Raw genomic sequence first — 14,380 nt, 5'->3', positions numbered from 1 at the left:
TGTCGAGCCAGGTGTAGCGAGCTGTATTTTTGGCAAATTACATCTAATAATATAAACAGTCTGTGTTGTAGCAGTCATATTTGGTTTTTATTTAATAGAATTCTAATGCGTTCATTTCTTGTTTACATAAGTGTACTGTCATAACAACTCCAGGAAACAGTTTACACAATGCAGTGTACAGCATGGATTACGTACAGAGAACATTCAGCTCTATTGGATGGATAGGCCGAACAGGGGAATTGATTTTCTAAAGCATCATGTGGAGGTTCTTCCTAACATCCTAAGTCGAGTCTCTTAAATGTGTTATAGTCTCTATTTGAACTAATAGTTAATGTACAATCCCTTTATCAACATATCTGTAAAACACAAAATGTATCAGATATTGCCACTTTTTAGGCTTATGGGTGAAGAGCTTAACATTTTGTAAATTAGATTGCTGTGAGGTAAATGCATAGAGTGGTCTGATGTGAATTAACAGTGACATTTACATGATACTTTTAGTTTTTTTGAGAGAGTGCATCATTTATTCCTACAATGGGATGGACGTAACACATACGGTATTAGTCTTTTTACGCTGCAAAAAAAAAAAAAAAAATAATAATTTCTTAAAGTTTTTTTGTTTTGTTTTCCAAGAAAAATATCTAAACATTCATAAAGCAAAGAGACAAAGAGAATATATTGTCATATCCCGACCAGTCTAGGGCTGGTAAGGCCGGTAACACGAATAAAAAATTAAAGACGTGGTTGGTATGTGACAGTTGGGGGCTCGTCGGGGATATTAACCCGAGACGAGCCCCCTATTGTCCCGTCTCACCCAATGATTAATTTTTTTCTCGTCACTGGCCTTATCAACACTAGACTGATCGGGACGTGACAACCAGGGGCTCATCTATATATTTACAATTTCTATAATTACATTTTATCCAACAAGTAAACTGTTTTAAGCATAAATCTAACAAAATTGTGTGTGCAGACAACTGAACATAAATTCTCTGAAAATGTCTTAGTTTTGTTTCTAAAGCAAGGATGTTTAGATATTTTACCTGAATACACTATTCTTGGAGTGAAGGCATTTCTCAGAAACAGAATAATAGATAAAATTCACCTGGATGCATTTTACCTGGATAATGACGTACTGTTTTGCAATCCTCATCAACATTTTTTATAACTAAAGATTAACAAGATAAAAAACAATGGCAAAAAACTATCACATACACTTAACACAGAACACACAGGCAAAATAGATACATAAACATTATATATGAAATGAAACTTGTTGAACACTGCTCAAAGACACCTGACTAAGTCCACAGGCACTTTCTGGTGATGGACACTCTTTGAGTGTTCAAATTCAATCTGTTTTAAGTGCTACGAAAGTAAACTGTCTCTATAAAATACTGCTCTCAAAGAATAAATCTATTTAAAATTAAAGAAAGAAAACTTCAGTTCATAAAAAAATAAAGAATTACTGAAGTAGAAATGAAGAAAGATCGAGGGACAAGGATGGAGTTTTTAGCATGTGAATATTTTGAGAACAAGTTTACACTTTCTGGCTGACAAATGGATTTATAATCATTTTAATGTGGAGGTTTTTTATTTATGGAAACTTTGGCACATTCCAGGGAACTGATTCAAGACTCCATCCACCTGTTAAATTCAATTGTTTTAGATGCTTACTGATTGATTAATGGATTAATGGATTAATGTAGATGCCAAGCACAAGTCGTCTGGGTTATATGCAAAACACATGGTAAATGGCTCTTGCTCACACTTATATTCTCAGAACACATTACAACAACCAATCAATTTAACATTCTATGAAAATATAGCCATATTTTCAATATATTATATTCACATCAACGGCCCCCTGAGAAGCATCAATCACTCCGGTTTCTATTGTATTGTCATCACAGCTCTTTCTATTTGATGTCTGCCAGCTTCTCTGCTCTGTGTTAAGAATCAAAGCATGGGATAAACACAAGCCAGTCTGTTCTCAGCGCATTCCCGCAGACAGACCGAGAGATCTTATCTTGATCTCATCAGGTTCTCTCGAGTAGGCTAATATCAGAACAAACATCAGCGAAGTGCCCCACGAGTGAACGTTCAACCCATGATGTGCATTAAACACTGGCATGCGAGCAACTCCTGAAGCCAATGATATGCTTCGCTGCCTGATTTAATGGAAAGCGCAACGCCAGGGGAGATGCTCGCTACTAAAGCCGTATAAAAGCTGATGGAGCCGACAACCTGCCTGCCAAAAAGCAGGAACCAGAGATGTTCCACCAACTCATATATCAAACTTTAAAGTAATGCACAGCTTCAAGTAAGAACTGAATTAGAGTCTAATAGCTAAAACCATTCAGTAATTTGCACTGAGCACAGGTATAATGGCCCTGCTAGCAGTTTTTTTGGACATGGTTGCTGGTAAACCACCAAAGACAGCTACCAGGTGGTTATACCAGCTTAAGGTGGTCAGGTTGGCTTTTAAACATGAAGTTGGCGGTTCAAGCAGCTAAAGACCAGATTAAATCAGCTGAAATGTTCCAAAATACAGCTACCTGCTGGATTTTGGAGGTGTAAATGCATGGTCTATTAAAAATAAAGGCTTCAAAGAGGATGTTTTTACGGTGATGCTGTAGAAGAACCATTTTTGGTTCCCCAAAGAACCTTTCAGTGAACAGTTCTTAAATGAACCATTTTGAAGAACATTTCTTTCACTATGAATAACCTTTTCTGCATTTGAAAGGTCCCCTGGATGTTCAAGATTCTTCATGGAACCATCAATGCCAATAAAAAAACTTTTTTTTAAGAGTTAAAATGTGATTCCCGTAGATTAATCACTGATGATCACTCTTAAAAATAAGGTTCTTTATTGGTATCTATGGTTCCATTGAGAACATCCATTCTGTAACATCCATGGAACCTTACGATTGCATAAAAGTTTGTTTATAAGGGGCTTTCGCACCACATAGTTCCAGGAACTAGCCAGCATATTGATTTAAATGAACTAATTTCCCCTCAGGCCGTTTTCCTGGTTGCATTCGGCAGCAGGAACCCCGATGAGGCCATCTTTATTTGCGGCATTTACAAACATCAACAACCAGTAAATGGAGAAAGCAGTGATCTGAGCTTTTTTGGTTGTGTGTCATGGGTTTCGTGATAACAGAGATGGAATGAGAACACACAATTTATGTGATTGAAAGAGCATGAAAATCTGACTAAATCTTTGTAGTGTTACACATCATCGAGGCTAGTTCCTGTGGTGCAAACACGCCAAAATGCAGGACCTTCTGCCAATAGTTCTGGGAACTATGAAAAGGTTCCTCCAGTGCGAAAGCCTCTATTGTTGCTGGTAAACCACCAAAATCAGCTACCATCTGGTCATACCAGCTTAAGGTGATCAAGTTGGCTTTTGAATGGCAGGTCAGCCAGCTAAAGATCAGCTTAAATCAGCTGAAATGTTCCAAAATACAGCTACTTGCATAAGATGGATTTTGGAGGTGTAAATGCATGTTGTATCAACATATTGACTTGTTGTCAAAATGAGATTTCCCATAGATCAATCATTGATCTTCACTCTTAAAAATAAGGTTCTTTATTGGTATCTATAGTTCCTTTAAGAACCTTTCCATTGCACAGAAGTTTCTGTATAGATGTTTTTCCTGAACCCGGAAGTCACGTCTGACTCTTTACCGGAAGGATGCTTCGCATTTCTGGTCTCCAGTGTTTCTAGTCAAATTAGCGTATATACCTAGCTGATAATCAATGTTAAACCTATTAAAATGTTTTTAAAAAGCACATGGCTCCATAGCGCCATCACTTTTGCAATGTCACAATGACCGTCATTTGTCAGTGCCTCACAACTCCAAGTTTAATGAGTTTGTAGATGAGACAAACCTGCGCCTATCTAAAAACAGATGGGCGCTATTTGAACGGGTTCCTATGGAAACCGGAACCGAAGAGCATCCAATCAGAAGTTAGAATTCATAATGGCGGCCCTCATCGTTTACTCAGGAAAAAGGTCTATATTGGGGAAATGGTTCTCAAGGCAATTAAAATGTTCTTAACACTCGGGAAAAAAATAACTGACGGCTAAAGGTTTTTCGGGGAACCCGAAATGGTTGTACTATTGCATCACTGTGAAAACATCTTTTGAGAGTGTAGGAATATTAGTGGAGCTGAGAACAGAAAAGTTGGATGGTGAGTCCCAGAATGGAGAGGCAGAGCTTCAGAGAAGGGAAGCCGAGCAGAGCGGAGCCCCAGGAGAGTGAACTGACTGTGGGGAAGAGAAATGGAAAGCTTCAGGGGTAATTACGACCTGCCTGACAGGAATGTCTCACTAATGCCTCTCGTGTTTATTCCAGAGCCTGACAGTGAGCGCATTAGCAATGCATCGAAAGACAGTCCATTAGATACTGTGTGTGTGTCGATGCGCTATGGAATATCTGTGTTAGGTCCCTAACCTAACGTCTGTTTACGAGTGCAATATCCATCGGATGGATAGAAAACAGGAAACAAAGACTATTTTTAGTTGTTCTGTTGTTTTGTTGCGTGTTAACTTGTTTGTTTGGTTAGACCATTTAGTTTAAAGCTTATATAACAATGTTAAAGTACTTTTTATTGCCCCTTTAGGGTTAGTTCACTCAAAAATGAAAATTCTGTCATTAATTACTCACCCTTCCTGTCGATCCAAACCCATAAGACTTTGATTCATCTTCAGGTCTCACATGAGGGTGAGTAATTTAATTTTCATTTTTGGGTGAACTATCCCTTAGTCCATGTCAGTGACGCATCCTTAGACCAGCTCTCTTTCTCACAGCGATCATGACCGTTTCTAGCACATGACTGCTGATGGTTGAGTAATTCAAACCACATTATAGCATCTGAATCTGCACCAGCATTCATGGAATGAATCATGTAGCCAAGACAAAGAGTGAGAAAGAAAGTGACAAAAGATGAAGAAAACCTTGAAGATGACTCATTAAGAGCTACAGTAAGAGTCAATGATTGTGGAGTCTAAGAAAATAAATAAAGAGAAGTACATTTTAAAAAGGGGATTTGAAAATATAATAATCTTCTCTGATTGTATATTAATGGTCAATGAACAGCCTTTTAAAAAAAAGGCTTTTAAGACTTAAGTCTGTGAAGTTACTGGTTATTCATATGACAATATGTAGTTAAAGATACACATTTGGAGTTTTAAGTCTTCAACTTAACTTTATATTAGCAAAATATTATAGTTGTTTAGTAAATAGTTAAGACAAATTAATAAAGAGTTTGATAAGTGTCCTCAAAAGTACTAAAAGAATCATTAACGAACCTATGCTGCCAAGTTGAATTCGAACCAAATCGCTATCAAACCTGAAAAATGGTATAGCTGAATTTATAGGACATAAACATGGTGATTACTTCTAGGAGTGCATGATGGCATGAAAATAGTTCTGTAGCTCTTTCAGTTCTGGTTTCTGTTTGCATTGTGACTCAGATTTCTGAGGAGGTAAGGCGAGAAGATCTAGGCGATGAAACCTAAACTGCAGTAACTAGAGGAAGGCAGGGAATATGACACGCTATGTGTGTGTTTTATAGAGAAAACGTTGTGAAAGAGAGAAAAAGGAAGGCGAGCTAAGTATAGATCTGAGTCATTACATTATTAAAGGTCAGCAAATGTCACAGTCGTGAGTTGTTGCCCGTAAACGCTGACCTGCGATCAGCTGCTTTGAAACTAGACGGCGACCGGTAGTTATGCGCTAACTGCATACAACCCACTAAAGTTTTAACACGCCTGGAAAGGGCTGAATGAAAATGTGTACAATTCGGATTAAATAAAGGGCATTGATGTTATAGACAAAATCTGTTAATACTTCAAAGATAAGGCAAAAACGAAATCCTTATTAGATTAGGCAAAAGGCTCCGGGTCGAGGAACTGTGGTGCGGTTGCTAAATTTCGCGATATCCGTGAAGCCTGTGATAGCGTCTCTTTACGTCCTCTCGTGACGCCCATGACACAAGGGCACATTAATACATCTGAGAAACCCAGTATATGTTAAACATTCATCAGTTTGTGGTGGGTTTCAGTATACATTATGGTGATCTTTCTTCAGAGTAATAGGCTTGTGTTTATTTCGAAGTAGCTATTTAAAGCCAGTGAGTCTGATCGCTGATGTGGATCCATTGGTGCTGTTGAACCAGCTCATCAACGAATCGTCCATGCTGGGTTCAAAAGGATCAAAGGTCTGGTCTCTATGTCTCTTGCTGGATGGCCATCATGGCTTCGCTCCTCCGTTCTCCTCTTTCTGCTTCCTTGTCTCCTTCACTCCAACCTCTCATCCCCTCTTTACTGTTGTATTGATAACGTACTGTAGTGTCCTCTTCCTCACTGGTTAGGCCTGAGGTGGGGGGGAGTCAGGCTGAGCCCCTCCATCCACTCTCACCACTAGAGGAATAAAGGGAAAGAAAACGTTAGTGGTTCATGGTTAAATTCTTCAAGCAGTATGTTTGGGAATTAGTGACTATAGGGGTCATTCCATGTCAACTCAACCAGAGGCCCCTGACTCAAATTTTGGATTTTGCTAATATTTTTTCTGAAGAAAGATACACATGTATAGTGATGAAAGCCAAACTATTAAATGTCGTGGATGAATATTTACTGAGTAAACCACTAATGTCAATTTTCACCTGAGATTCAGTGCCAAATTTCAGTGGATTAAAAATGACTTCAGAAAGATGGCAGCATCATAATGTTACTTCTACGCAGAGATTGATAGGTACAGTAAAATCAGTTCACTTTAGCAATTTTTTGTTGCTTTAAATGGCAATAGTGACCATTCAAAAATTGGGAAACAGCACTTTTCAAGTTTTTTCTTCAAGTTTGCATGCCTGTGACTCACTGGGTCACTGTGTAAAAAATATGTTTCTTTTCTTTTAAAGAGGAATGTCTGAAGAACAAATAATGTTGAAATTAGAAATGTGTCTTGTTTCCTTGTCAAGACGGCTGCTTTGAACATATCTGTTTGAGTGGCATAAATATTCTTTTTTGAATGTTTGTGTGCCTATAACTCAAGAAGTATTAAAGATATCGCCATATGATTTTAGATTCTAGTCTTTAATAAACTTTTCTTTTGGGATCTTCATTTTCAAGGCCCTGCATTGTTCAGTCCCAGAGATATGGGGATCTCAATAAGCCTCCATGTCCAGATTGTTAAATATTACCCATTTTCAGTGGTTGAAAACCAAATGTTGGTCATTTTGTATACAGCAGATACTTATTTTATGTAAAGAACAATGTCTGAAGAATAAATAATGTTGAAATTAGAATTGTATCTTTCAGTGAAGTCAGTAGATTTTACTAACAGACCCACCAATCTTTGTCAAAATGACATTTTGACCCCCTGCTACAAAACAATGGATTACTCAGTAAATATTCATCTATATAACATTTAATATTTTGGCTTTCATCACTATACATGTCTGTCTTTCATAAATAGTTATTGTCTATATATCTTAAATATTTAAGCCCGGGAAGTTTTGAAATTTGGTTGATTTGACACGAAATGAGCCTATAGTATTTTATTATTTACAAAATTGTAATCATTTTCCTCTCTGGCTTTGACAATTCATTTTAGTGAGATGGTTATTTCAGAGGATCAATTTTAAATACTTTTAGTTGTGTTTTAGTTACATTTTTAGTTTTATAGTGTTTAGTTATTTTTTTGTTTCATTTAGTTTTATGCATCGTAGTACTCTCATTAATGTGCATAAAAGACTGACATGGAAGAGCAGAAATTAACCAGTTTTTGTTTTCTTTATGCACAAAAAGTATTCTTGTAGCTTCATAAAATGACAGTTGAACCACTAATGTAAAATAATAACAGAAAGTAGTGATGAAAATAATGACAGAATTTTCATTTTTGGGTGAACTATCCCTTTAACTGACAGCATAACATTTCTCCATACAGGATTAATAGTGCACACCAATAATTTGTTGTATTTACACACACACACACACACACAGAACTCACACACAGAATTCTTTGATAAATAGAAAGTTCAAAAGAACAGCAATTATTTTAAATAAAAGTGTAAAAACTACTGTTTTATGTTGACAACCTAATTTGACAACCTAATTTACATTCTCATTATTTTTTGAGATACTTCCTCAGTGTAGTTAGCTACTTTTTGCTAGTGTAGATAATCTTTAAAACTGTGGGTTGACTGTAGTTGAACTACTCTAACTTTTAGCTAGGCAATGTCAGAGTAACTTACCTAAAAGTGAACACTGCCCTAAATTACACTAGGGGGCTTTCAGTTAGTTCTAACACGGTTTGTACTAGTCATGGATCACACAACTTAAGTTATGCATATAGTTGATAAGAAAAATTACTATTTTTGCACAAGCCTTTAAATATTATTGGTGTGCACTAAATAAATTTTATGCACTGCCTCATGCCAAGCCAAAATGAAATACTTGAGGAAAAGTTCTTCTCACTAAATAGCATGCAGGTTCCATTTTTAGCCAGTTTGAGGCGAGCAGCGAGCAGTCCCCCTGGAGCTCTGAGCATCCCGTTCCCCTCTGCCTGCCCTCGCCATTTAACTGCAATCACTACTACATTCAGCCTGAGACACAAATGCCTCATTTTCCCACTAACCCCTCAATCTGTTGTCAATTGTGAGATGCCATGGAAACAGTTCCGGAATGCTGCAAGTAGGCTTTTAGTTCTGAGGTACCGTTTTGTGTCTGGAGCAATTCAGAGCTGTCATTTATGTAATACCAAAAAAAACACCACCTTTTTCCCGTCATGTATATGACATCATAGCAGTCTACGGAGTGGAGAAACAAAAGTCTACTGTGTAATTAGACTACAAATTTTAGATTAAAAGTGCCAAGAGAAGTCAATAGAAAATCTAGGACTTAATCTATAAAAAGTAAGCTGTGCATATTTACACAAGCAGTACTAAAATTAAAAAATAAAGTACATTTAGATTTTCGGGGGGGGGTAAAATACAACTTAACCCAAAAGCATGTCTATCAAACTGGAGATTGTTTATCATATTGAATTCACACTTTTTATCAAACCTGGAATTGCTACAGTCTTTTGTCCCATGAGGGGCGTCCTACATTTTAAGCGTCCTCAGTGGGGGATGCGGTATTTTGAAATAACATTCTCTTGGCCTACCGAGAGTAGTTCGGACCAAACGTTAAGCTCGAGAGCAACTCTAACAGCTCTGAGAAAGTGTGAGAAAATGTGCGTAGGCAAATAGTATTTCAATGTAACTTCTTCTGTCATATTTTCAACAATATATGCAAAGGCACATATACAGAAGGAAATGGACTGTTTTTGACTCATTTTGACAAAAAAAAACTCCCACGCGCAGAAAATTCTTAAACTGTACCAAATGTGAGTAGTAAGAGAGGCGAGGGACATGTGCCTTTAAAAGGGTAGTTTTTAAAAGCAACAAATTTAAAGCATTTTGATATTTTGAAATATTTCACAGACAAAAGTACAAGTCACACAGGTTTGGAATTACATGAAGACAAAAGCTCCAAATCTTAGTGTTAAACCTGCTCTGACAGAAGGGAAAATGGGGCATTTAGATGGATGAGCATGGATCTCAAAGGTGTATATATAGAAAGGAAGAAGAGCATAGAGTGATATCAGGAAGATAGCAAAATGCCAAAAATTTGTTATGGTTCATGCCGTATTGCCAGCCTTCGACCAGCTCAAATGATGCACAGCCCGACGGGAATTGTCCCGACTCCCCCGATTAGCCGCTCAGACCTTGGCAGATGGCGTGACTGATCTTCGTGTTGAGCGAAGTGCGGATCCATGCGATCAAGTGCCTGAACTGAAGAAGACTGAATTCCTTTAAAAAATTAAATACCCTTTCACCTTCATCCATCTCCTCTGATATCCACTCATCCATTCGTCCGTTCCCTAGAGTCTAGTGAAAGCTTGGGAGAGTAAGAGCTGCTGGAGAGTGACAGAGAGGCGGGGGAGAAAGAAAAAATCCTGGTATACTAGCACTAACTGCTGACGGTTTGCTGGTAACTCCTCCTGAGTTACTGACATAGCACATTTACACCAGTTAATCAAGTTATTTGTCACTACTAATTGACGGCAACAGACAACAGTGACTCTAACTAAGAGTAAAATGAAGAGATATGTACAGACAAGAACTGCTGATTCTGCAGCACACACACTGGCCTCTTGGGTGCCATAACAAGTTCGCCCTATTAGCTAAAAAAATACATTAGCACACATTTCTGAACACACCATGTGGGTCGTCTGTACGTTTAATGATTCTGTAGAAGCAGAGGCAAACATTTGTAGCTGATGCTTATTAGCAGCTTGTTGGTAGATCAAAAAAAAAAAACGCAGGCACTGACGCACCAGTAGGTCCAAAGTCGTCCTGTGATTTGTCATACAACAGCTACTAATGAGCCCGTCTTACTGTCAGACTGTGTGGCTAGTGTTTACTCACCATCTAAAGAAAATGGAAAATGCTCAAGCAGGTTCTAATGATTTTTCAGCAGGTGTTACTATTTTAGATAAACCTGTCCCTAAATGAAACGTAAAAACTAAATCGAGATGGTTTTGTCGTTCACACGGATCATTTGTGTTTAAGTAGGCGGTTCTTGGCCAAAACAAGATGCAATGAAGACTTGATGCCATTAGGTAAAAATCTGGCTGTGCAAGATGAAACTGACATCGATGTTTCATTAGTTTAAGAGGCGGTGGTTTTTTAAACCTTCTAAAAGCTTTTAAATTTGGTCATATTGAACCCTGTAGTTAATTTTATTCCAAAAGTGCAGTAATACATCAATTAAAAAGACTTTGAAACATTATTTAAAAGGCTAAAACAAAAATTAATGTTTCTTATCTACTATATTAGGAGCTGTAATGGAAGACCCAAGCACAAAACATTGATCACTAAGTGTGGGCACTGAGGACTGAAGCTACAGACAGAGAGACCCTTGGCACTAATTTGTTTACAACTGGCGCCTGTGTTTACAGTAGCATGTTTGAGGAATAAAGAAGGGATTGCCAGAAAGACTTGGTGGAACAATCACACCTGTTCTGGCTGGCATCGTGTGTGTGTGTCTATAGACTGACAGCATCTGCCACTGCGATGCTGTGGGACTCAAGGCAGACAGTAAAGTGAAAGGGGCGCTATAGAAGAGCAAGGAAATGTTGATGAGAAGATAAATTGCGTAGAAATGAACTAAAAGGCATTTGGATGAGACTCCGAAAACTTGTCCAGGTCATATTTCACTCCAAAATTAACGCTATTTTACACATTATTTTATTCACCCTCGTTTCATTTCAAATATTTTTGGTTACCACTGACTTTAACTGAAAATTAAAAATACTTTGAGAAATACTTTCTTCCACAGAAGAAAGAAAGTCATACAAGTTTAGAGCAATTTGACTGTGAGTAAATGATGACAGAATTTGCATTTTGGGGTAAATTATCCCCTTGATTTCCATTACTGTGTGAAAAAACAAAATCTTTCCCCATTCCATTAAATGTTACATTTACATTTTGTACAATTCACTCTGGTATTTGTTGTACTGAATTTTAATTATGCTGATTTATGCTGATATATATTAATGCTTTCAATCAATTAAAAAAATTAACTAATTAATCGTACATTTTTTCTGAAATGAATCGTGATTAATCCCAACATTAAAGTTTTTAAATATACTTTTATATTGCAATATTTTCACATTTAATCTTCAAATTAATGTAGAAACAACATGAAGATAGTATATTTTTAAGTGTTAAATATTTTTTAACAATACTGAACGTATCACTGATACCAATATTACTGATGTCTCTAGCAAATTGATTTTTGTTCTAATATTTAACCATTGACTTTAGCCATTCAACATTACAGTGTAATGTTGAGCTATCATTCTTAACATTTATTAGACTTTAAAAAATAACAATTTCTAATTTAAGTAAACTTAAAACAATCCTTATATAAATACCTGTGCCCTTCAGCAAGTACAGTTTCAAACTTAATACTAAATTAAATATAGATGAATCCTTAAAGGGGTCATATGATGTTGCTAAAAAGAACATCATTTTGTGTATTTGGTGTAATGCAATGTGTTTAAGCGGTTTGAGGTTCAAAAAATGTAACACCATGTCTACATTTGTGATCGTAGAAACGACAGACAACAAGCACTACTCTACACTGCTCAAAACTCGCGTTTAAATAGTCAGTAGCAAATTCTTTAAATTTGAAAACGTACTTACATGCTGTGAGTCAGAAGTGGCAGACTGTCCTTGCAAAGTTGGAACTGTCCCACCTTATAGTGTGCACAGCCGGCATTGTAGGCTACTCTCCCTCCCATGTTCAGGAAAAAATCCTCAGTAAAATACGCAACTATACACTCGAATATTTGCGTTGTACTATTCTGGAACAGTGTTGTAAATATAACCTGATTTCTAGTTGTGTCCTCATTTGGAAGAATAAAAAAGAGGTTGCTACAATTTTTACAGATATTATTGATTTTGATAATGAACATAAATCTACATCTGCATCTTGACTCAAGCTACTATCAAATATGTATTCTAAGAGACAACAAAATGTAATATTATTATTATTAATATTATCAGGTAGCACAAACCTGATTCTTAATTTAAAACAATATTACTCATTAAAACATGCAAAACTAAGAAATTAGAATGTTTTTTTCTATTAAGATATTTATTTTGTTAAGGAAAAATGACTGGAAAAAGTGTGAAGAATTAAAAAAACATGAAGCGTTTGTCATGTTCTGACCATAAAGAATATTTTAAAGCCACATTTAACCATCTAGCTTTTACAGCTTTCACATTGTAGCAAAAACCTCTAAACTTGGAAGAAATATAAATCTGACATTCATTGTGATAATTATTGATATCGACAGATATGAAAAAAAATTATCGTGATCATTTTTGAGCCATATCACCCAGTCCTAATATATATAATATATATAAATTTGTACTGCGTTTACTTAAACTTAAAAGTAAAAAGGCCAGATTTAACAACTTTGAGAGGAAATGTGCTTAAATGTAATGTCACAATGCAAACAATCCTTATGATCATCTCAGTGCAAATGTACTTGGACATGTTTTGGTAAATCCTGGGCCTCTATGATGGTGTTGTTTCAAGGGTCTGCTTCACATTCCTAACACTCTTGTTTTTGTTTTCTTCTTTCTTCGTAAAGGTTGCATCTCCTCCCCCCATACCCATCACTATTCACCAGCCAGCTCCCATGATGCACTGCTGCACCCTCTCAAGAACGTGATAAGTCTCATCTCCAAAACCCAAGACTGTTTTTCTCCCTTGTCTAAATTGGGTCTGAACTCAATAGATTTGGGTCTGCCCGCCTCTTTCATGAAAGCCTGTAGTCTGGTAGTTTTTTTCTTTCTTTCTTTCTTTCTTTCTTTCTTTCTTTCTTTCTTTCTTTCTTTCTTTCTTTCTTTCGTTAAGAGTGGACTGATATATGTATGAAAGTGAAGTTAACATAATGCCCTTGGCTCACAGAACCGTTTTCAATAAATGCAAATGAAAATGCTGCTATTTACTTATTCATTAAGAAGGTGCTTTTATCCGTAGCGATTCACTCAGGCCAGTACTTTCTCTCTTTCTCTCTCACACATATACACAGTTGTGCTGAACGTTAGATATCTGACATTTTAATATTTAATAAACTGTTCTGTGCACTAACCTCTCTGTGTAAATAGACTATACTGATACTATTATTATGAGCTTTCATTTCCCGGCTCTGTGACATTTGCAGGCCTTAGTCAGAAAGAAAAAACAGTGATTAGTTGTTCCTCAAGTTGACCCCTGATAAAGGGAGCAAGCCGAAGGAGAGAGAGAGTTCCTTCCAGTTTATTTTTTGTGCTTTAAAGGTGTTGTCTGTTTATTTAAAGACAAGCGCACTTTTTTATGCTTGCGCTGTTGGCTTTTCTGTTTCTTTCTTTTATTCCCTTTCTCCAAACAAAGCAAGATGGATAAAGTGCTTGGGAAATCTGTTTTGCATCAATTGTTATTATCTGCAGTTCCTTTTGGATCCACTAGTGGCGCTGGAGCTTTAAATGCATTTTTTCTTGTGGTGAATCAATTTCATCAAGTGATATGCATACATTTAATGCTCTTCCAACCTAGACCGTTTGTCCCCAGTGAAGATGTTTGACATCCATCCCTGCACTTTGCAGCAGGTTGAATCAACATTGCCCACTTTATTGTTGGGCTGCAATCCCTCTCTGTCTCGTCCCCATGGCGTCAATCCTATGCGGGGGAACTAGTGGACTGCAATCGCAGCCGTCTCGTGGTCTTTTTAAATATTATTGAACGGCACACAAGCAATTTAGAGATTTCCCT

At 36.8% G+C, this 14,380-nt stretch overlaps 1 protein-coding gene across 1 annotated transcript in view; it reads right to left on the bottom strand.

Annotated features, from left to right (window-relative positions):
- Window positions 1-578: 578 nt before the first annotated feature.
- ngfra (nerve growth factor receptor a (TNFR superfamily, member 16)) overlaps window positions 579-14,380 on the bottom strand; it is a 49,194-nt gene continuing 35,392 nt past the window's right edge. The window contains exon 6 of the mRNA XM_051106132.1: window positions 579-6,433. Coding sequence (XP_050962089.1) covers window positions 6,381-6,433 — 53 coding nt within the window. The 3' untranslated portion in view covers window positions 579-6,380. The remainder of the gene's footprint in view (window positions 6,434-14,380) is intronic.

This window comes from Labeo rohita, chromosome 3 (genome assembly GCF_022985175.1).
Source record: "Labeo rohita strain BAU-BD-2019 chromosome 3, IGBB_LRoh.1.0, whole genome shotgun sequence".
In the NCBI taxonomy this organism is placed as follows: domain Eukaryota; kingdom Metazoa; phylum Chordata; class Actinopteri; order Cypriniformes; family Cyprinidae; genus Labeo; species Labeo rohita.
Note: the sequence above shows the minus strand (reverse complement) of the source record. Positions and strands in the feature narration are given on the sequence as shown.